We start from the raw sequence: 22,154 nt of genomic DNA, 5'->3' as shown, positions 1-22,154 counted from the left end.
TGGACAATGTCTAGTACTATCTAGGCACACTAAGACACTAAAGATGAGGGGGTCTACATAGCCCACATAGGGCTAATTTATAGAAGCAACACGGGGAGGGGGGGGAATAGGGAGGGATAAATTTGTGGGGGGGGGGGTGGGAGACGACAGAGGATTGGGTAGGGAGGGGGGGTGGCAGGGGGGAGGGGTTGGTGGAGGAGAGGAGGTAGCAAGCAATCATCAAAGCTAATGAAAAGAAGGGTCGAGATTAAGGGCATAATGTGAAACTACCAGGAGCTTAAGAGCAGAGGGCGGAGAGAGAGGGGGAAGAACGGGGGGGAGGGGGGAGGAGGGGAACGTGGTGTATATAAAATGTATGTATAACACTGTGATTATGTGGATGCGGAGGTTGCTGTATGTGGATGAGGGGATCGGGGTGGCGGGGGGATCGGGGGCTATTTGGGGGGGTGGGGGGGAGGGTTTCCCCTCCCCCCTCCCCTCTCCCCGCCTGGGCCCCCTCCCTTCTCCATCTCGTGGATTTTGGGGGGGGGGGATTATAAGAGATAAATAGATGAGGGGCACCCGGACCCATGCGAAGGCGCAACTCGCCTCCGTGCTCATATACCGATCCCCATTATAGCGCCTCTCCTCCGTGTGGAGGGAAGTCAGAGACGCTAGGGGGTCCTTTTTTTTTTTTTTTTTTTTGCTGTCCGTCTGAGATCCTAGGGGATTAATCGGAGCGGGCCCTTGCTGTTTTTTTTTTTTTTTTTCGCTTCTCTCGGCACTCTCCCTCTCTCCCCGCCATCTCTCCCTCTCTCTGGTCGCGTGCCTCTGCCGCCGAGGGGAGCCTCTTTCCCCTCGACCCCCAGCCCTGAGGGAGCCGTGGGGGAACCCGGCAAAATCTCAAAATGTCAAAAATCATGGTAATGTCCTATAATGTCAAAGGGCTGAATAGCCCGGAGAAACGATCAAAACTAATGGCAGAATTATGGAGATCGAAGGCACAAGTAGTATTTCTCCAAGAGACTCACTTTAAAAAAAAAAAAACACCAAAGCTAGAAAATTATAGATTCCCAAAGGTGTATCATAGTTCCTCATCTCTAACAAAAACAAAGGGAGTATCAATTATGTTCTCAAAAATGATTTCATGGAAAGAATTAAGTGTAATACAGGAAGAGGAAGCACGGCTCCTTATTGTGAAAGGATACATTAACGACCAGAAGGTGACCCTGGTAAATGTATACCTGCCCAATGAAGGTCAAGTTGCAGCATTGGAGAGGTACACAAACAGGGTACAACAGAATGTGGAGGGGATTTTAATAATGGCAGGAGACCTAAACATCGCCCTGGATCCGATTTTAGATACATCGAGGGGAACCTCACATCTAGCATATAGTAAACTAAGCAAAGCAAATAGACTTCTACAAGAGATACAGGTAGCAGACTGCTGGAGAACCAACCATCCCCATGAGAAAGACTACACTTTTTTTCAGCTAAATATAGAACCTATTCTAGAATAGATTATATATTTATATCACAAAACTCCTTACAAAGTATAGAAGAGGCTTCCATCGGGTCCTTCTCAATATCAGACCACGCACCGACAAAATGTATACTAAAATGGGGGGGTGCCGAAGCGCGGGAATGGCAATGGAAAATCAATGAGTCCCTTATAAGAGACCCAGAATATGAAGGAAAGATAATTCAGGAGATGGAGTTGTTCTTCTCCAACAATGTGGCGGGAGAGGTGTCCCCAATGTGTATTTGGGAAACACACAAGTGTTATGTCAGAGGAATCCTGATATCCTTGGGGACTCATAGGAAACGTAAGATAGGAGCACAGATGGAAACTTTGTTAGGAGAAATTCGTAGATTAGAAAAAACACATAAAAAATCATTAGCAATACAGGTAGAGGAGAAGCTGAGGAAGGCACGAGAGGAACTGAATTCACTGCTAACGGATAAAGCAAAAGCATCCTTAAGAAGGTGTAGACAAGCTTTTTATGAATTTGGCAATAAACCAAGTAAAATGTTAGCAAGAGCTTTAGGAGAGGTAAGAGCGCAAAACCATATAGAGGGTATAAAAACATCAGGAGACAGGATAACGAAATCCCCACAGGAAATCGCGGAAATATTCAGAAACTATTATGTGAGTTTGTATCAGTTGAAGGGGGAGCAGGATTTAGAAAAAACTGGAGAGAGGGAGGGAAAAGTAAAAGATTACATAGAGAAGTCAGAAATGCCGAAGCTATCAGAAGAAATAGGAAGAAGTTTAGAAAGCCCAATAACAGCAGAAGAATTTAAAAATACGCTAAAGCAGTTAAAACCAGGTAAAGCACCAGGACCAGACGGTTTCAATCTTCTGTACTACAAGACATATGTAGAGGAGCTGTTGCCGAGATTTTTAGATGCATTCAACTCGATACGGGAGGGACAGGAGATGCCAGAGGAAACTCTTATGGCACACATAGCGGTCATAAAGAAAGAGGGGAAAGACCCAGCGCAATGCGCCAATTATCGCCCAATATCATTGTTGAATGTCGATCTGAAAATCTTCGCAAAGATCCTAGCAAATAGAATACTGCCACATATTCCTGGCCTGGTACACCAAGATCAGGTGGGTTTCACGCCAGGAAGAGAAGGCAGGGAAAATACCCAACTAGTAATAAATGCTATCCACCTCTCGCAGACATATAAAAAGCGCCTTAGTATTAGTATCTACTGATGCTGAAAAAGCATTCGACAGGGTAGATTGGAAGTTCTTGAAAGCAATCATTCAACATATAGGCCTGCGAGAGGGGATGCAAAGATGGATCATGAGTTTATACTCTAGACCAAAAGCGAAAATTAAGATAAACAGTATGATGTCAAAACCCTTCGAAATACGTAACGGGACACGGCAGGGCTGCCCCTTATCACCACTGATTTTTATTTTGACGTTAGAGCCTTTTTTGAGGACAATAAGATTAAGTACAGATATCAGAGGTATAAAAGCTAAGGGGGGAGAACAGAAATTAGCGGCATTTGCTGATGACTTAATGTTTTTTATTTCGGAACCAGTGATATCTCTACCCCCACTGCTAGCGGAGATAGATAAGTATGGTAAACTTTCAAATTTTAGAGTAAACTATAATAAATCGGAGGCAATGGGGGTAGAGATGAGCACTATACAACAACAACAAATGACTAGCTTCTTCTCATTCAGATGGACAAACTCGCATATAGGTTATCTGGGTACTAAAATCCCGAAGAAACTAAGTAGAATACATGAGTTAAACCTAGCACCCCTGGCAAGACAATTGAAAAAAGATTTACAGAAATGGGATAAGGAGGTGTTCACCTGGTTTGGTAGGATCAATATTATAAAGATGAATGCAATGCCGAGGTTACTGTATCTATTACAGACAATCCCAACAAGAATACCTCAGGGAGTCCTGAAAGAAATCAGAGCGAAGTTCGCGGGATTCATATGGGCAGGGAAACCGGCTAGAGTAAGAAGAGATATCCTAACACTACCTAAGGAAAAGGGGGGAGTAGGATTCCCGGACCCGCTAGCTTATTACGAGGCAGTACACCTGTCGAGAGTTCTGGACTGGTGTGTTATGCCAAAAAACAAACCTTGGATCCTCTTAGAACAAGCAATGACGGAGATTCCACTGGAGGGACTAATATGGCTCTCGAAAGCGGTGATACCTCAGACAGTGAAAAGACACCCGACGATAGGGACGACAATTAACATTGTTAAAAAGATATTCAAAAACCTAGAAGACGAAAATGAAGCGAATCCGATGACACCAATCCTGGGGAACCCAGCGTTCGCCCCGGGCTTGAGGGACCCAGGGTTTGCGAATTTAAAAAATAGCGGACAAACTAGATTGATACATTTTCAGAGAGAGAATCGGGTAATGACAAATGAAGAAATAGAAAGGGATTTATCCGAGTATTTAGACCCCTACAGGAGGAGACAGTTAGGGGGATTTCTCCGATCTATACGGGGACACATTAGGGTGAGAGAAACACCGTCAGAGTTCGAGAAAATGTGTCTTAGGAGAGAACCGGTGAGACACTCACTCTCTCTGTTCTACTCCTTGATAAATGAAATAAAAGCTCCGCGAGAGATAGGCTTTATCCAGAAGTGGGAAGGAGACCTAGGGGTTAGGTTCACGGAAACTCAGAAGAAAAAAATCTTCCAATTTAACCATAAAGCATCAATAGCATCCAAATTTCAAGAAGGAGGATATAAGATATTGAGCCGATGGTATAGGACACCAGAGGTATTAAACCAGATTTACCCTCAGGTGTCAAATATTTGTTGGCGATGTCAAAAAGAAGAGGGAACACTCTTACATATTTTTTGGAATTGCGAGGGGGTTAAAGATTTCTGGAAAATGGTATCTGAAGTGATAGAAGAAATAACGGAGATAGCACTAGGGGAGGAACCGTCAACTTATTTGCTATTAGATATACCTATGTCAACTGAGAAATACAAAAGATCCCTTTTGAGACATTTAGTGGTCACAGCCAGATCGTGTATCCTGGTGCTTTGGAAGAGCACATGTTCTCCAAGTAAAGCACAATGGCTAGCTAAAATCAAGGAAATGCAACGCATGGAGAACCTTACGGCATCCCTGAGGGAGGGGGAGGAGAGGGTGAGGGAGATATGGGGGCCCTATGTTGGATGGGAGGCGCGGGAGGGGGAGGATGGGGGGGGAAGACTAGGGAGAGGCGTCGAAGCTTGAAGTGCCTTTTTTTTTTTTTGCGCGTTTGGTCTTTTTTTTTCGTGGCCGAGAGAAGGGCTCGGAGGTAGGGGGGGAGGAGGGGGGGGTTGTAGTGCCTTGAACCGGGGAAGACCACGCCCAAGGGGAAAGATATGATAGGATGAAGAGGGATAGAAAGGAATAACAGTATTTGGAAATGTAAGAAATACAGTAATAGAAAACTGTTTATATTGTTTGATGTGATACTAACCTGGGTTCAAGGCAATGTAAGATGTTGAAAAATGTAAAATAAAGAATTTATAAAAAAAAAAAACGCAATAAGCGACTGGTTTGCGCAAAAGTTATAGCGCCTACAAAATAAGGGACAGAATTATTATTTTTTATTATTTTTTTTTTACTAGTAATGGCGGCGATCTGCGATTTTTATTGCGACTGCGACATTACGTCGGACACTTTTGACACATTTTTGGCACCATTCACATTTATACTGCAATCAGTGCTATAAATATGCACTAATTACTGTATAAATGTGACTGGCAGGGAAGGGGTTAACACTAGGGGGTGAGGAAGGGGTTAAATGTATTCCCTATATAGTGTTCTAACTGTGGGGGAAGGGGGGTGACTGGGGGAGGTGACCGATCTGTGTCTCTATGTACAAGAGACACCGACCGGTCTCCCCTCTCCCTGACAGCACCGCTGTCTGTGAGAGCCGGCAAGAGAAATGATCTCATATGTTTACATATGAGATCATCTCTCATTGGCCGCACAGATCGCCTACTGAACGGCCACTCCGATTGGCCGTTCACGGCGATCTGTGATTGGCTGTGTCCAAGGGACACGGCCAGCATAAAAATTTCCCCGCTGCGCGCTCGGGAGCGCGCGCGGGGAACACGGAAAGGGGCGGACGTCAAATGACGGCACCCCAGAGAAGTAGAACCACCCTGCGGCCGTATATAGTCGTACGGCCGTCGGGAAGTGGTTAAAGTGTTATTAAATCCAATAGCAAACTCTTATTATACTGTATTGCAGCTTATCAGTTCTTATGCCGCGTACACATGACCGTTTTTAATGACGAGAAAAATAAAAAAAATTTAATTGGTCATTAAAAACGATCGTGTGTAGTCTCCAGAGCATTTTTCTCGACAAGAAAAATGGGCATTAAAAATTTAGAACCTGCTCTATTTTTTCTCGACGTTTTTCACGTCGTCGTTTTTCTTGTCGTGAAAAATGGTCATGTGTAGGCTTTAACGATGGGGAAAAAAATAGGATTTTTGTACTCACCATAAAATCCATTTCTCTGAGTTCATAGACGGACACAGCCTTCTTTGACATTAGGGTTATGCTTCTTCCTACCAGGAGAGTTTAGGCAGAATTTAACAGCACTTAAAGTGTTAAAACCTTTCCTTTGTGCCTCTCCTCCCAGGGGGCGTGGCTCCCCCAGGCATAACACACACCCTGCTCTAGGAGCCTCAGTCCGTAACAAGCAGTACAAACCAAGGAGGGGTGGGTGCTGTGTCCGTCTATGAACTCAGAGAAATGGATTTTACGGTGAGTACAAAAATCCTATTTTCTCTTCCGTTCATAGACGGACACAGCCTTCTTTGACATTAGGGACGTCCCCAAGCAGTGTCAAAAAAATTGGAGGGGTGGGAAAATAACACAGCAAACCAGGTTACACCCCAAACAAAAACTGGAGTTGCTCAACGGAGAAACTCCAATCACAAACTGCCGCCCGTAACACCTGCGCCTGAAGGAGGCATCAAAAGATGCACACACATCCACCTCATAAAATTTTTTAAAAAGCGTGGATTGACGACCAGGATGCATCCTAACACCGCTGTAACACAGAGACATGATGCCGGAAAGCCCAAGAGGCCCCGATCGCCCTGGTCGAATGCGCCATAACCCGAAAGGGGGGCGCCCGCCCCTTTAGGGCATAGGCCTGAAGCACAATCCGTCGGAACCACCTAGGAACGGTGGCCGACGAGACTGCCAGGCCCTCTTGTAGGGCCAGCCACTGACACGAAAAGTGAGTCCAACTTCCGGAACGGAACCGTAACATATAAGTACACTCGTAGGGCCCGAACCACATCCAGAGGATGCAAAGTGGCCTCCTCCTGGCATTTCGGCCAAGGATGGAAGAACAATGTCCCCATCAATGTGAAAAGCCGAAACGACCTTAGGGAGAAAAAACGGCTGCGGCCGCAGCACCACCTCATCCTTACGGATGACCAAGTAGGGAGCCTTGCAAGACAAGGCCGCCAGATCAGACAGACACACGTCTGATCGAGGTAATCGCTACCAGAAATAAAATCACCTTTTGTGACAATAAACAAAAAACCTCCCGAATGTCCTCAAAGGGAGCATCCCGAAGCACCGTAAAGACTAAATTTAAGTCCCATGGGGGTAATGGAGGGCGCACCGGAGGGACCACCTGCCAGACCCCCTGACCCAACGTACGCACCCAGGAGTGCGACGCCAAGGGTCGCTGCAAGTAAAAACAGCCACAGCAGAAATCTGGCTCCTAAGCGTACTTAAGGCGAAAGCCCGAACCACTCCCTGCTGTAAAGACAGCAGAACCCTGTACACCACGTATGTACGAGGGTGCCATTTCATCTCCTCACACACAGAGATGTAGGCCTTCCATGTATGATGAGAAATCCTACGTGAGGTAGACTTTCGTGCACGCAGCACGGTAGAGACCACCGAGCCCAATAGGCCTCGGTCCTTCAGCCCCTGGCTCTCAACAGCCACGCCGCTAAAGCCGGTGGCTGTGAAACAGGGTGGAAGATCGGACCCTGTAACAGAAGATCAACTCCCAGGGGAAGACGCTAGGGGGCGTCTGCCACCAGACGCACCAGGTACGCGTACCAGGAGCGAAGCGGCCAATCAGGATTGATAGAATCCCTACAGCTTCCACTCAGTGCAACAGGCGAGGAAGAAGCTTCCGAGGAGGGAAGGTGTAAAGTAGGCGATAGTAACCCCAAGGAGCCACCAATGCGCCTGACGCGTCCGCCCACAGGTCCTTAAACCTGGCCACGAACCGTGGCACCTACCTATAGAGACGGGACGCTAGAAGGTCCACGTCCGGAGTGCCCCACATTTTGGCACAGACCCCGAAACACCTGCGGGTGGAGAGACCACTCTCCTTGGCCCAGTGTAGTGCAACTTAGGAGGTCGGCTAGCCAATTCCGTACTCCCGGAATGTACCCGGCCGATAGAGCCGGAACGAACCCTTCGGCCCACCGAAAGGATGTGCGCGACCCCCGTCGCTGCAACAGAACTCTGTGTGCCTCCCTGATGATCAACCTACGCCACGGCCGTGGCATCATCGGACAGGATCCCGACCTGTCGGCCCTGTAGATCCAGGGACCACCTGACAAGGCAAAGCTTGATTGCTCAGAGCTCCAGAACGTTGATCAGTAGGCAGGACTCCACCTGAGTCCAGTGCCCCTGGGCTGACTGGGTGCCCCAAGCGCCCCTCCCCAACCGGAGAGGCTGGCATCCGTCGTGACCACTGTCCAGTGGCCTGCAGAAAAACGACTTTCCGGCCCGAAGCACCGGAAACGCCAGCCACCACACCAGGGGAGACATGAGCAGATGACGCAATTGAATCTGGTAATCCAGAGATGACGGAAGCTAGTCCCATCGTGACAGCAATTCCCTCCGTAGTACCCTGGCGTGGAATTGGACATACGGAACCGCCTCGAAAGAGGCCACCAACGGACCCAGAACCTTCCTGCAGAATCGCAGAGATGATCGCTTCTGGGTCGGCAACTGCTGCACAGCAGATAGCAGAGTCTGAAGTTTTTCCGTTAGGAGAAAAACACTCCCGCCCCGGCGGAATCCAGGACTAGTCCCAGGTATTCCAGTCCCTGAGACGGAATCAACCCTGATTTCAGGACAATCCAGAAACCAACCGAACACTCGGAGAGCCTGACACGTGATAGACACGGGTCCACCAATGCAGAGCTCGAAGAAGCTCGTAGGAGAATGTCGTCCAGACATCCCATGATAACAAACCCCCACTGTCACAGCCGGGCCAGTATCGAGACGAGCACCTTGGTGAAAACCCGCCGAATGGGAAGGACACCAATTGAAAATGGTCCCCCTGACCGCAAAGCACAGAATCTCTGGTGCTTAGAGGATATGGGAACATGCAGGTATTTATTTATTTATTTATTACTATTTAACGTTCATGACATCCAAGGATGCCAGAAAATCCCCCTGATGGAGTGCCGCTATTACCAAGCGAATTGACACCACCTGAAAGTTTGCACCTTGACAAAACAAACGAGGGACTTGAGGCCCAGGATTGACCGGGCCCCATCCTCCGTGGGGACACAAACAGAATGGAGTAAAACCCCTGAGACCGTTCCAACGAGGGAACTGGCACAATCACTCCCCTGACCAGAAGATCCTGGACAGCACCTGACAGAGCCAACCGGCGAACCGGAGGAGGCCAGAGGCCGGAGGGAAAAAACCTGTTTGGCAGACAAGAGAGAAACTCAATCTTGTACCCCAAGGAAACCACTTTGCAACCCCAACGGTCGGAGAGGAGAGACCTCCACCGAGCCACGAATGTGCGAAGCCAGTCTCCCACCCGAGACACGGGCGGGAGCAGACCTTCAGGCGGAAGCAGGTATGTCTGCAGACTTGTTAGGCATGCGGTATCAGGTGCGCTGCTACCCCGCGGCGGGGATTTAAGCACCATGTAGACCTACCCCCACCGCACAGGGCGGGCGAAAAAAAAAAAGAACGCTCGGAAGTAGTCAAGGAGGGTCCTTGCACAGGGCGAGGTCCCTAGCCCTTCCCAGACTGTGGGAACAGCATGCGCTTACCACCCGTGGCAGCCTCAATGATGCCATTCAGGGAAGTCCCAAAAGGACCGTTCACCCTTAAAGGCCATCACCAAGGCCGCCTTAGAGGACTAGTCTGCAGACCAGCTCTTCAGCCACACAAGGCGGCGTAGAACCACTGCATAGACGGAAGCCCCGGATCGTATCCATGGCCGCCTCGCAGAGAAATTTCTGACCCTGAACCAATTGTTCAGCCAGGTCCCTAGAGGACTCGGAAGCGTCCCCTTCTTCCAGCTCCTGCAGCAGGAGCTTCGCCCTTTCAGTCGGGGCCTGACCAGGGCCCCGGCCAGAGCCGCCCTCACCGCCGAACCCACCACCGTGAATAGGGAGCGGGCCACGGCCTCCACTCTCCTATCAGCGGGATCCTGAAATGCAGGAGCCCCTTCTACAGGCAACGTGGTGGCCTTGCGCAGTCTGGACACAGGGGGGTCCACTGGCGGAGGAGAGACCTACTTTTTTTAAAAGTCCCCCTCAAGGGGGTAACGGGTTGCAAAGTTTTTTGACAAACTTTTTGCGGTGCATCCCATTCCTTGTATAACACATTGTCCAAATAAGGAACACAAAGGAAACACTTCAGCGGTGCGTGGTGGTCTGCGGAACCCAAAAGGTAATGACACGGTGGTGTCTCCACCACATCCTCAATTTTTAGAGTCTCACGCACCGCAGAAACAAGAGCTCCAACAAATTCTTGCCAGCAACTGACTCTGCAGCAGAGTCATCTTTACTATCCATGTGGGTTAAGCCCGCAGCCTCTGACATAACAGAACCAGAAAAACAGCGATTCTGTATCAGAGACATCCCCAGAAGCAGGCTCAGGGAGGGGGCGCTTTTTACCCCCCATCCGGGTACTAGCTGCTTCAAACCTTGCAAGAAACCCAGGACAGCCAACATAACAGATGTGGCAGGGGAAGGGACGTTAAGGGTTAACTCAGGCATAGCTGGAGAGGGAGACCTGGCTCAGGTTCCATAGTGTCAGCGCTGAGTCACCCACCCTGCAAAGCATGACAAAAAAAAAACACTGGTCACCTCCTTGCTGCTATGCAGAGTATGGAGGCCCCTGGTACTCACCACCCCACCCGGTGCAGCGTGGTCCGAGAAGGACAAGGTGTGCTGAGAAGCCATGCAGCGCTGTGTCTGTCTTCTCCTCAGACAGATCCGCGGTCTTTTGCAGCGCCAAAGCCGTCACACGAGGCAGACGAAAAAGCAAGATGGCCGCCGAATGCTGAGAAAACAGCATAGGACCACAGGAAAATGGCCGCCGAGCTATATAGAGCGGGGCTCCGGTAAAATGGCGGCCGTTGCGCAGCATTTAAAAAAGACAGTGACACAGCAAATGTCAGCACAAAAAAATCACCTTACAACACACATGAAAGGCCCTGTAGTGAACACCACAGCCCTCTGTAGTGACAACACACAGCCCCCGCTACACACAAGGGTCCGGGTGTATATGAGCCCCAGAAAAGAAAACCCTCACAGCCGCTACCCATAAGGGAAGGAGGGAGAGGAATAAGGGAGAGAGGAAAGCAGGGAAAAAACCCGCAGTCGACCTCCCCTGGGAACATTCCAGCCAGACCACTTACCTAAGTAAGGGGCCACTACTTACCGTCCTGCGACTACCCGGCTGGAGGTATCCCAGACAGAACCAACGTCCGTAAACGGCATGGCTGTCGGCCAGACACACTGTGACAAGGCCATAGAGACCGGTCATATGTGTGCCCTAGAACCGAAGTTCCCCGGCCGCCCCTGGAGCAACGGGGCCTGTCGTGGACGTCCCAAAGCTGAGCTAAGGGCCGGCACACGCTCGATGGCCGAACATGGGGGGACTACAAGGGTCGAGGACCCAGCCTGTCACCCAGTCGGCTGTTGATAGAAGAATCACAGAATTCAAAAATGCAGGAACAAAATAATAAAAGCGAGAAAAATCGCAAGAAAAAAACTCCAGAGTACAGAACTCCAGAAGTGCCTGACTCCTCTCCTGTCGTTAGGCAGAAAAAGACTGAGGCTCCTAGAGCAGGGTGTGGGTTATGCCTGGGAGAGCCACGCCCCCTGGGAGGAGTGGCACAAAGGAAAGCTTTTAACACTTTAAGTGCTGTTAAATTCTGCCTAAACTCTCCTGGTAGGAAGAAGCATAACCCTAATGTCAAAGAAGGCTGTGTCCGTCTATGAACGGAAGAGAAAACGCACATGCTCAGAAATAAGTTATGAAAAGGGAAATTTGCATAATCAAGCCCAAAGGGTAGCGCCATTCGAATGGAACTTCCCTTTTATAGTGCCGACGTACGTGTTGTATGTCACTGCGCTTTGTCGAGCATTTTTTATCACGATCGTGTGTATGCAAGGCAGGCTTGAGAGGAATCAAGTAGAGAAAAACTTTGTTTTTTTTCCATGACATGAAAAATGGTCGTATGTACGTGGCATTAGATGGGATGACTGCATTAACTATTTTTTTAGGCTTTGTTTCCTATGTTTTCACCTGGAAATATGGCTAGTAAGTCTGTTGTTTTTCAACAAAACATGATGTTCTGCAGATGTAGCAGTTAAAGGGTTGAGGTAAACCATTTACTACAGACAGGGGTGCTTACAATGATCAGCTTTTATTTATGTAATTGTAAACCTTTATCCTAAAAGGAACAAAACTGCTGCGACTGTGAAATGTACCGGTATATATGTAAAAAAAACTCACTCCAAAGGAAAGATCAATTTACTAAGTGTTTAATGACCCGGATTTGTTTAAGAGTCTTAAGGCCCATACACACGATACTAAAATTAGATGGGAAAATTCGTACCACCAACTGTCTGACAACTTTCGGATTGGAATCGACAGCCGATTTCACTTTTTCATCAGACAAAAGATGGATGTGCATACTATAAAGTTTTTATTAGATGTGAACTCAACATCTGATTTTCATTTCATTAGTACAGTTGTCGTACGGAAAATATCGTAACAGCAAGACTATGCATGCTCAAAAGAATACATACAAAATTATTCAACACGTTACATCACTTCTGATGTTGTATTATGGCATACGAAAATGTTCATATTGTTAGTAACCGCTTTACTTTCGACATGAGACTAAAATGCCACAAAAATCAGACGTTCAGCCGTCCGAAAATCTAAGCGTGTGTACAAGGCTTTAAGCTCTGGTGAGTTTTTTTATCTGTGTGGAGCCCACGTGTCTTCCACTGGCTGAACAATTCTTTTTTCTTTGGCAGTATACACTCCATAGAGAAGAAGGGATCTGCCGCTCCAGCTGAGTGCACTAAGCAATCAGTGTCCTCTCAGAAGCCTGGGTGCAGGCAATGCATGGAAACAAAGCTTGAAAGGAAAAAAGGTGAACAACCGCACTTCCAAAAATATATACCCCAGTGATGGAATGGAGGTTGCCACGGTATGCCTGAAGGTGGACGGCATCAACGGCTGGCAAGGTCTGAACCTTTTTCACTTCCTCCATGGCAGTCGCCTCTGTGTCTATTTGTTTGTTTGTTTCCCTTTATTTTCTGGTACTCTCCGGTACCTCTGTGTCCCCTCACGGCGCATTGAATGCATTTGCGTTCCAGGTAGGGTTGCCACCTCATCCCTTTAAAAAGGAACACATATTAATTACACAGGTTCTGTGGCTAATTAAGGTGGTAATTAGACTAATTTGGTGCCTTACCTGCATTAAATTAACCTCAGAACCTGTGTAATTCATATGTGTTCCTTTTTAAAGGGATGAGGTGGCAACTCTAGTTCCAGGGTGCCACGGTACTTCTGGGTCACGGGCGCTGCCGCCGCTCTGCGCATGTGCGGGGCCTCTGTGATAGTGAGGCCTGGCTCTCGTGTTCACGCAGTGGCAGGTGGTCCGGCGACCGCGCAGGCGCCGTTAGGCTGTCTTCACGGCGCAGGCGCGAGGTGGAGGGGGCGGTGACGTCACCAGGCCGGGGATTCGAAGGTCTGCCTCCTGTCAGTGCAGGAATTTTCCTCAGACAGTGAGCGGTGGCTTCCCCCAAGCTGAGTCTGCACCAGGATGCACTGTATGTTAAAAAAAAAAAAAAAGTATATGTATATTTTTGATAATATAAAAACAAAAAATAATAATAAATAGATGTTTTTTCTTCTGGTTGGCTTCCCTGGTCTGGGTAGCATTTATGGGTCATCCGCAGACTGTATGTATTTTTTGCTGACGTCCTGTCCAGAGGTTATGGACAGGTCACTGCCTTTTTGCAGCCAGCCCTTGCGCACTGGGTAGGTGCAGGCAAGGGGAGGGGGCTGAGGTTGCATTCTCAAGGGTTTGAGATTGCGATTGGTGTCCCCACCCCCCAATCTTTCTTTCGCAGCTCTTTCAAAAGATCGGACCAGCAATTTGTGGTCCAGGATGTCCGAGACCTTGCCAGACCACAACTTTTTCTCCATTTATTGTCTAGATCTAGACAAGATTCGCCGTCTAGACAGAAGAGGAGAAGTCACATTCCTCCTGCAACTGGAGGTGAAGTCGCATTCGTCCTACAGCTGGAGAAGTCGCATTCGTCCTGCAGCTGGAGAAGTCGCATTCCTCCTGCAACTGGAGAAGTCGCATTCCTCCTGCAACTGGAGAAGTCGCATTCCTCCTGCAACTGGAGAAGTCGCATTCCTCCTGCAACTAGAGGAGACGTTGCATTCCTCCTGCAACTAGAGGAGACGTTGCATTCCTCCTGCAACTAGAGGAGACGTTGCATTCCTCCTGCAACTAGAGGAGACGTTGCATTCCTCCTGCAACTAGAGGAGACGTTGCATTCCTCCTCCAACGAGAGGAGACGTTTCATTCCTCCTCCAACGAGAGGAGACGTTTCATTCCTCCTCCAACGAGAGGAGACGTTTCATTCCTCCTCCGACGAGAGGAGACGTTTCATTCCTCCTCTGACGAGAGGAGAAGTCGCATTCCTCCTCCGACGAGAGGAGAAGTCGCATTCCTCCTCCGACGAGAGGAGAAGTCGCATTCCTCCTGCATCTAGGAGACGCAGCATTCCTCCTACATCTAGGAGATGCAGCATTCCTCCTGCAACTGGAAAGAGACACAGCATTCCTCCTGCAACTGGAAGGAGACGCAGCATTCCTCCTGCAACTGGAAGGAGACGCAGCATTCCTCCTGCAACTGGAAGGAGACGCAGCATTCCTCCTGCAACTGGAAGGAGATGTAGCATTCCTCCTCCAACTAGAGGAGACGTGGCATTCCTCCTCCAACTAGAGGAGACGTGGCATTCCTCCTCCAACTAGAGGAGACGTGGCATTCCTCCTCCAACTAGAGGAGACGTGGCATTCCTCCTCCAACTAGAGGAGACGTGGCATTCCTCCTCCAACTAGAGGAGACGTGGCATTCCTCCTCCAACTAGAGGAGACGTTGTATTCCTCCTCCAACTAGAGGAGACGTTGCTTTCCTCCTCCAAATAGAGGAGACGCTCCATTCCTCCTCCATTCACCTTACCCACTGCCGTGACAGCCGCTCTGAACGCAGAGCCTGCTGGGGATATGGGACACGAGTCCCGGAGGGCAAGTCCTTATGTGACCAATGTGATGCCCAGGCGTCAGAGGGAAATAGAGACTGGAAACTATGAAGTATGAAAAGTCTCTGGTGAAATATGTGGTAGATCAATCCCTAAAGAAATGGGATACATCCCACACACGGAGCCAGTCCACCATTCTACATGGCTCCTTGGCTGATGCGGCCCAAAGGATTTGGATCCTTACAGCCCTACGCTGATTCTCCGGATTCTTCGGTCAGCGAGCTGGAAGGTGATGTAAAGTGTCAGCGGCCTTGATGGCTCTTTGGCTCCCCCACTAGTCAGGATGGTTAAGGAGACCCTTAGGTGGGTGGACCCTTCCACCCCCGGCTAAGCGAAGAGGTTCTTTAAGATTCTTACGGAGTTAAAGGATATCATCGGAGTGGACTATGGTGGACATGAAAACTGCTTCATCAAAAAAAAAAAAAAAAATTTTCCAGAGTATACCCCTTCATGACAGAAGAAGTGAAGTCTCTGGGAACACTCCCCCCATAGTTGCAGCATTAATACGGTTGGCTAAATGGGTTACCATTCTTTTAGAAGATCCTGCGTCCTTCAGGACGGGCTGGAGAGAAGAATAAGCCAAGACCCAAGAAAATCTATGGGATGGCTGTTGACCTGACCTGGCGCTAACAGCTATGGCTAAGGCTTTGGAAACCTGGACAGAGAACATATGTCTCCATACTCAAGCCTCGGTCACGGCTAGTGGGCCTTATACTTACGTCTGCCCCAAGGTTAGGCGTCTGTTTGATCGGAAGAGTTTCTAGTATGGAAGGTTCTGAACGCTCGGGAGAAGCTCACCCTTAAAGGCCTGGCTGGAACTTCTGGCACATCTGTGTGGACTTAAATCGTTGAAGTCGCAGGGAGCAGCGGTACATGTCCCAAGGGACGGAAATTCCCAGGGGGTATACCCCCCCCTCTCTCGTAGCACAAGAGAAAAGGTTTATGGCGACCAGTGACAGTCTTAGCTTACCTAAACAAGTATATGTAGTATGAAGGGTCAAATGTAGACTCCGTCTGGCTATTCTTAATCGACTTAAAATACTTACCTCCATGTTCTGGTGGCGAAGGAGTTTCTCAAATACCTCCGGTTGCAAGTTGGACGATAACATCTACATTTCATCTTCCTTCCTTTTGGGCTGTCAACCCCACCCAAGTCTTCTCTAGAATTCATCTGGCCATAGTGGCTCTCATCAGAACGTACGTCCTTTCACTACTTAAACCTCCTGTTGCTGTCCCAAGACAAAGGGTAGCTGCTGGTTCACAGGGAGAAGGTAGTCTCCACCTTGGCCAGCTGTGGATGGCTCCTAGATCAGTGAAAGAGCCACCTAGAACTAGTCCAGCGCCCGCTGTACTTTGGAGCCCAGCTTTGTTTTTTCTATAGTGGAAGGCACCATCCCACTCCCAGTGGGGAAGATCTCGTTTTTTCCAGAGGAGAATTTAATTTCTCTTCATGGCTGAAGACCTCATGGTATCAAAGATTATCGGCCCAATGGGCTCCACGATCCCTATGGTCAAGTGGTCCCTGCAGACGTACGCCCTTCTTTCCAGCTAGGTTGTCGACAGCAACGGAAACCAAGGGGCAACAGTCAACCTATCGAGGATGAGGGGCAACCTCTTCTGGTGGCTTCAGTTCTAAACCGGCATAATTGCCCCATCTCATGGGTCATGGTCACGGCTTATGCCAGCAGTTCCGGTTTGAGAGCCCTCTGCAGAATGGATCCTGCTCCAAGACAAATTGGCTATGCTTCTTCTCGTCCCAGGCTAGATCGTTCTGGAGCCTCAGGCAGCTTAGGGTGCCCTTCAGTCCTTCTCCCGTCTCCACAAGGGGGAGTCAGTTTCATTAAGAATGGTCGACACCACGGCGATCTCCTATATGAAGAGTTTGAGGGAGCACTCGGGGGGAGGTCAAGCCCATTCTGTCTTGGGACCAGAAGAACCTGTCCAGCATTTCAGCGGCTTGCATCCCCGGAGCCCAGATTGTCCAAGCGGACTTCCTGACGCGTATTCGGTTAAACACCAACAAGTGGTCTATTCATGTGCAGACATTCAAGTGGATCCTGTTCCTGGGAAGTCAATTCCGAAGTGGATTTATTCTCTTCACTGGCAACTTCAAGCTTAAGAGGGATTTCACTCAGGGCCGTACAGTTAAGGCCTCCGGTATGGATGTCCTGACAAATCGATTGGGTTCCAAGAGGGCATACGCCATTCATCCTCACGTTCCTAAAAAGACCTCATGCGGAAGCGATCTAAGTGATGGTAGTAGCTCCTTATTGGCCGCACAAGCTTTGATTTTATTTTCCCTCCTGAGCTAGCTCAGCTTTTGGGATCAGGTGCCTCATCCTCTCAGGCTGGATTCTTTTTTCCTCGAGGGTCAGTTCTGCACCCCTGTCCGGTTTGGGTGCACTTTAAGTCTGTTTTTTCATTCTCATGAGCTCTAAGGAAATGGGCATGAATTGGGTATTTAGGGAGGCTGAGCCTCTGTCAAGAATGATTGCGGCCTGAATCGTTCAGTCCATCCAACAAGCTTGTAGAGTCGAGGGCTTGGCTCCTCCGGAGCCAGTGAAGGCACTTTCCACCAGGAGTATGGTGGTTTAATGGGCAGCAGTCCAGCACATTGCTCCAGATGTTATCTGTGAAACGGCCCTATGGCCTCCATTAAGACCTTATGTCACTTTTGTACTGAGCCTGCTTCGCTATCTTCTGTGATTTTGTATTTGTAAATCCTGTTGGTTGACGGGTCAAATTTAATTTTTTTCTGTTCATCCTACCCACCCGTGTGGTTTGGCTAGTTATTTCCCACACATAGGCTGCCATGGAGTCAGTCAGGAAAAGGGAAAATTTATTATCAATACTTACCGTAATTTTCCTTTCCTGATGGACTCCATGGCAGACGGAGTTCCCACCCTAAAGGTTAATAAGGGGTCCAAGAGTCGGCTAGTTACGGAACACAGTACTGATAGGTGAGCTGACTTTTATGGGTATGGGGTCCTATAGCATTGGAGAGGAGGCGGGATTAACCACACGTAGGCTGCCATGGAGTCCATCAGGAAAGGAAAATTACGGTAAGTATTGATAATACATTTTCCCTTTTTTAGGGCTGTGGAAATTATCTATTAATTCATAGATTAATCTTTAATTTTTTTGATCGGTCAAAATTTTTTTGATCGATCAAAATTCTTTTGATTGGTACTCACCTCTCCGCCAGCTTCCGGGCCTTCAGGAAGTTCAGTCGGAGATCCGGTGACGTCACGGACACCAGCGGGGCTTGCCGTGTCCATCTGAAGGGCTCCTTTGCTGTGCCTTTATATCTGCATGGGCTGTTACACTTCCCTCTATCACTTCCATCTATCAACCTGGGATTCTACAGCCATCCACCGGGAGTTCTGATAGTTCCCTTCATGGGACATCTACATGCCGATGGACTAATGTTAACCTCTCCTCATCTGGATTCAGCAGTGGCATCGTTGTACCCATTTTTATACCAGTATCATACTTAGCTACATGTTTTTATGACTGCTTTTGCTACCGTTTGGTATTACTCACACCATTTGTACAGTTTATGTAGCTACATCGATTTTATCTCCAGTGCAATATTTTTTTTGTTACCTACTTGAAGACTATAAAAGTTTTAATGCTATTCCCATCGAGCGCTGCCTTGGTGTGTTTTTTATATCCTGCTATGCATTTTTCCAGTGGTTGGTAGCTGGACTGGGAATCAGCCTGCAAGGAGATCAGCTAAAAGTAGTTGGATCTGTATGTGCGTTATAATTACCGAAATTAGTCGATTAATCGATTAAAAAAAAAACTATTAATCGAACAGAAATGTTTTAATCAGTAACAGCCCTAATTCTTTATCAAAATAGAACAAAAGATGCAATTTCTGTTTTTAGTTGCTCAATTAATACATACCATTGGTTAGCAAAACCGCCAGGAAAGGCAGCAAATCCCCCAGTCTCATTTTTGAATGTTAGCTGTTTTTGGTAACCTGCAGAGAGAAAGTGGTGTGTTTTATATTGTAGTCTATACAAAATGTTATGTTGAAAAGTCAGAGATAACACAGCACTCCATGAAATCATTGACACCCATATTCCTCCTTATATCACAAACTGAAGGGAGAGTTATAATATCCTTGTTTTTTTTGTTTTTTGTTTTGCCATCTATGTCAATTGAGGGGAAATTTCCCTTTACATCCTGTTCCACAGTAAAACTGAGGGGAAATCCCTGAAACATGAGGGAAACCCTGGTTTTAACCAGAACTAGTGTCCCAATTTGGAGATTTCCCCTCTATTCCTGTTTTGAGAAAAGCCAAAATGTGGGATTTTCATTCACTTTCACTCCTGGTGATCACAGTAAACAGGAAAAATAAAGATAACAAATCCCCCTAATGAGGGCATAGACCAGGGGTGCCTAACCTTTTGAAGGCCAAGGGCCACCTAAGCAAATTGGTAACTGATCGTGAGCCACAATGAGCGCAGCGGGAGGATGACAGGTCCGTGTCCACGGACACAGCCCACTCTACTCTATGGGCCCTCTGATCCAATCCGATTCACCCAGACAGAAGGGGGCAGATCCATTTCTATTATTTTTTTAGGTAAGCGGATGTAAAAAGGCACAAGTCTGTTTACATCTGCTGCTCCATAGAGGTGAATATTAAGTCTGATTGAGTCAGACCGATCATGTGAAAGGGGCCTAAGGCTGCTTTCACACTGATGCACTGCGATTTGCCCAAACCGTGGGTGCAGATCAGTGCACCTGTAGATTTTCTGTGGGTTAGCTGCACTTTGCCGTAAACTTCTATTATATCGTGCAGGTGTGGCGCACTTTCTGAAAGCGCAAAAAACCCGCAGGTAATAACAGAAGTCTATGGCTCAGTGCTTGTTTCCTCTACTAGCAGCTTCATTCACAAAACTGCTGATCTGGATGGAGGGTCAGCAACCCGTGATCTGGGCTTCCCAACCTGCTAACTCAGAGCAGGAGGCCGAGGGCCACATGAGAGGGCTCCGTGGGCCACATTTGGCCCCCGGAAGGTGGGGTATTTTCCACGCCAAATATTAATTACAGTGAGATTAACACACGTGTACAAATAAATGTCCCCGGACCACTGGTTGGGCACCCATGGCATAGACAGCAACTCAAACGTGAAAGGGGTTCTAATCCCTCTCCACTGTGCAAAAGTCAAAATGTTATGCCTTTAGTTATACTTTAAACCACAAGCTTGAACTGTCTAATCTAGATCCCGCTCACTTTTGTATACACCTTTTTCTGCAAGTGCCACTATTTTATGTTCACATCTTTTTACCATAGACCTGATTTAGTAAAAAAAAATAATAATAAAAAAATGATATATTTAAAAAGACAAAGTGTTTCTCCTAGTATTCATTAAAGCAGAACTACACTGCATCTGAACATTATAAACCAAAAAAGCTATTTCATTTATTGTTAATATTCAAAGCAAACTCACCCATCCCATCCATGTATCCATGCTTTATTTTGCTTAGAAATCACTTTAAAAAATACCCCCTATCATTTCTGTCTGTAACCATCTTGAGTAAGGGCAGATGATTCATGTAATTCATGTAACCTTTACTTCCTGGAATATATCTGCCCTTAGCTCAGGCATGTAGGCAGTGGTGGCAATTTCATCAATGAAAATATTTTCATTGACAAAATTCACATGATTTTAATCGACTAACTATATCCCAGACCTGAGGCCATATTAAATTAAGGAATGTCCTGGACCACTGCATTTTCATCTTTGCTTTACTCCACTCCATCACAGTTCTTAAAGTTACAGGCATTACTCAGTACACAATGAATTGCTCACTGTAAGAGGTCCACTGTGTAGAGCACTTTGACTTGATAAGAACTTCTAAACAGTAACTCTTCAAATGCAAAACACCCTATTGTTATTACAGCCATCTACCCCTTTGTCATATACCAGGTACCATCCTGATGACACCATTCACAAGAGAGAGCCTATGGTTCAGACTCTGAGGCCTTGATGGACCATGCCACAAACCAACAAAAGAAAGTCAGGGGTGGCAAGGTTCACAAGCTGCATTCTTTTGAAATTATTTAGGAATCCCTCTCAAAAATCCTGCCTAGGCAGTCTGATTCTCACCTACTGGACACTGAACTACATTATGCAGTTAAGAGTGACCAGTTCCCATACCCCATTCTACTGGACTCCACCTACAGATGTCATTAATATGGGCACTAGCTTCACCCATGAAATCACTACAGGAAGGGCAAAACTAAAAGGGCACTAACACCTACCAACAAGGATAAATGCAATTTTATTGTGATTTACTATAGTCCCTATGAAGAGGCTACTTTTGGCTTTCCAGTGTTTTTTAGTCCTTGTTAGTAAGTTCTTGTTTTGGAATGCCCAACTTACCTTCAACTATGTGCTCCAAAAACTTATTTTTGGTTTCAGGTGTGAGTTCATTGGTACTCTGCAGATATTCAAGGGAATAGCAATATCTAGAAAGTTTGGATACACACTGCTCCCCACATCCATCTGGTAAATTAAGTATATTCTCCAAATTAACGATGATGTTGCCCATGATATCACCTGTCAAAATAGGATTGTAATAATGAGAGAAAATAAAATAAATGTCCTTACAAAATGATATTACAGTATTTGGTCCTCACCTACAACAATGATGTGGGCACGTTCAGTTCCTGGAATCAGCCTGTCTGGGATATTTAAGGTATATGATACTTTTTGGGTGGTATCTGGTATGAAATGAGAGAAAGGGAAATAGGGTGAACAAGATAAAAGAATAAAACACTAGAAGACATTTTGAAAGCAGATCGATTTTCAGTTACAAACACATCTAGAAAATAACATTGATGTCTAACACTACATAAGAGCAGACAATATATGTTAAACTTCAGACAAATAGCCAATTACGGTACACAGATGAAATGCATATATAGGAGCTGTTTTATTTACTGCAGTTCACTAACACCTACAGGGTTTTTTCCTCCCCTCAACTTGTTATAGGACAATGAAAGGAAAAGCAGTGATGAGCTCATCTCTCTGTCACTTCATTCTCCTCCTATCAGCATGTTC

General features: G+C 47.2%; 1 protein-coding gene across 2 annotated transcripts in view; it reads right to left on the bottom strand.

The window, feature by feature from the left end:
* LOC120946921 (alpha-2-macroglobulin-like protein 1) overlaps window positions 1-22,154 on the bottom strand; it is a 221,074-nt gene that overhangs the window by 63,348 nt on the left and 135,572 nt on the right. For both annotated transcript variants that reach the window (XM_040361745.1, XM_040361746.1), the window contains exons 23-25: window positions 21,731-21,814; window positions 21,474-21,650; window positions 18,986-19,061 (exon numbers count right to left, since the gene is read on the bottom strand). In XM_040361745.1, coding sequence (XP_040217679.1) covers window positions 18,986-19,061; window positions 21,474-21,650; window positions 21,731-21,814 — 337 coding nt within the window. The remainder of the gene's footprint in view (window positions 1-18,985; window positions 19,062-21,473; window positions 21,651-21,730; window positions 21,815-22,154) is intronic.

The sequence above is a fragment of the Rana temporaria genome, chromosome 8 (assembly GCF_905171775.1).
Source record: "Rana temporaria chromosome 8, aRanTem1.1, whole genome shotgun sequence".
Taxonomy (NCBI): Eukaryota; Metazoa; Chordata; class Amphibia; order Anura; family Ranidae; genus Rana; species Rana temporaria.
This window is presented reverse-complemented; position numbering and strand designations above follow the sequence as displayed.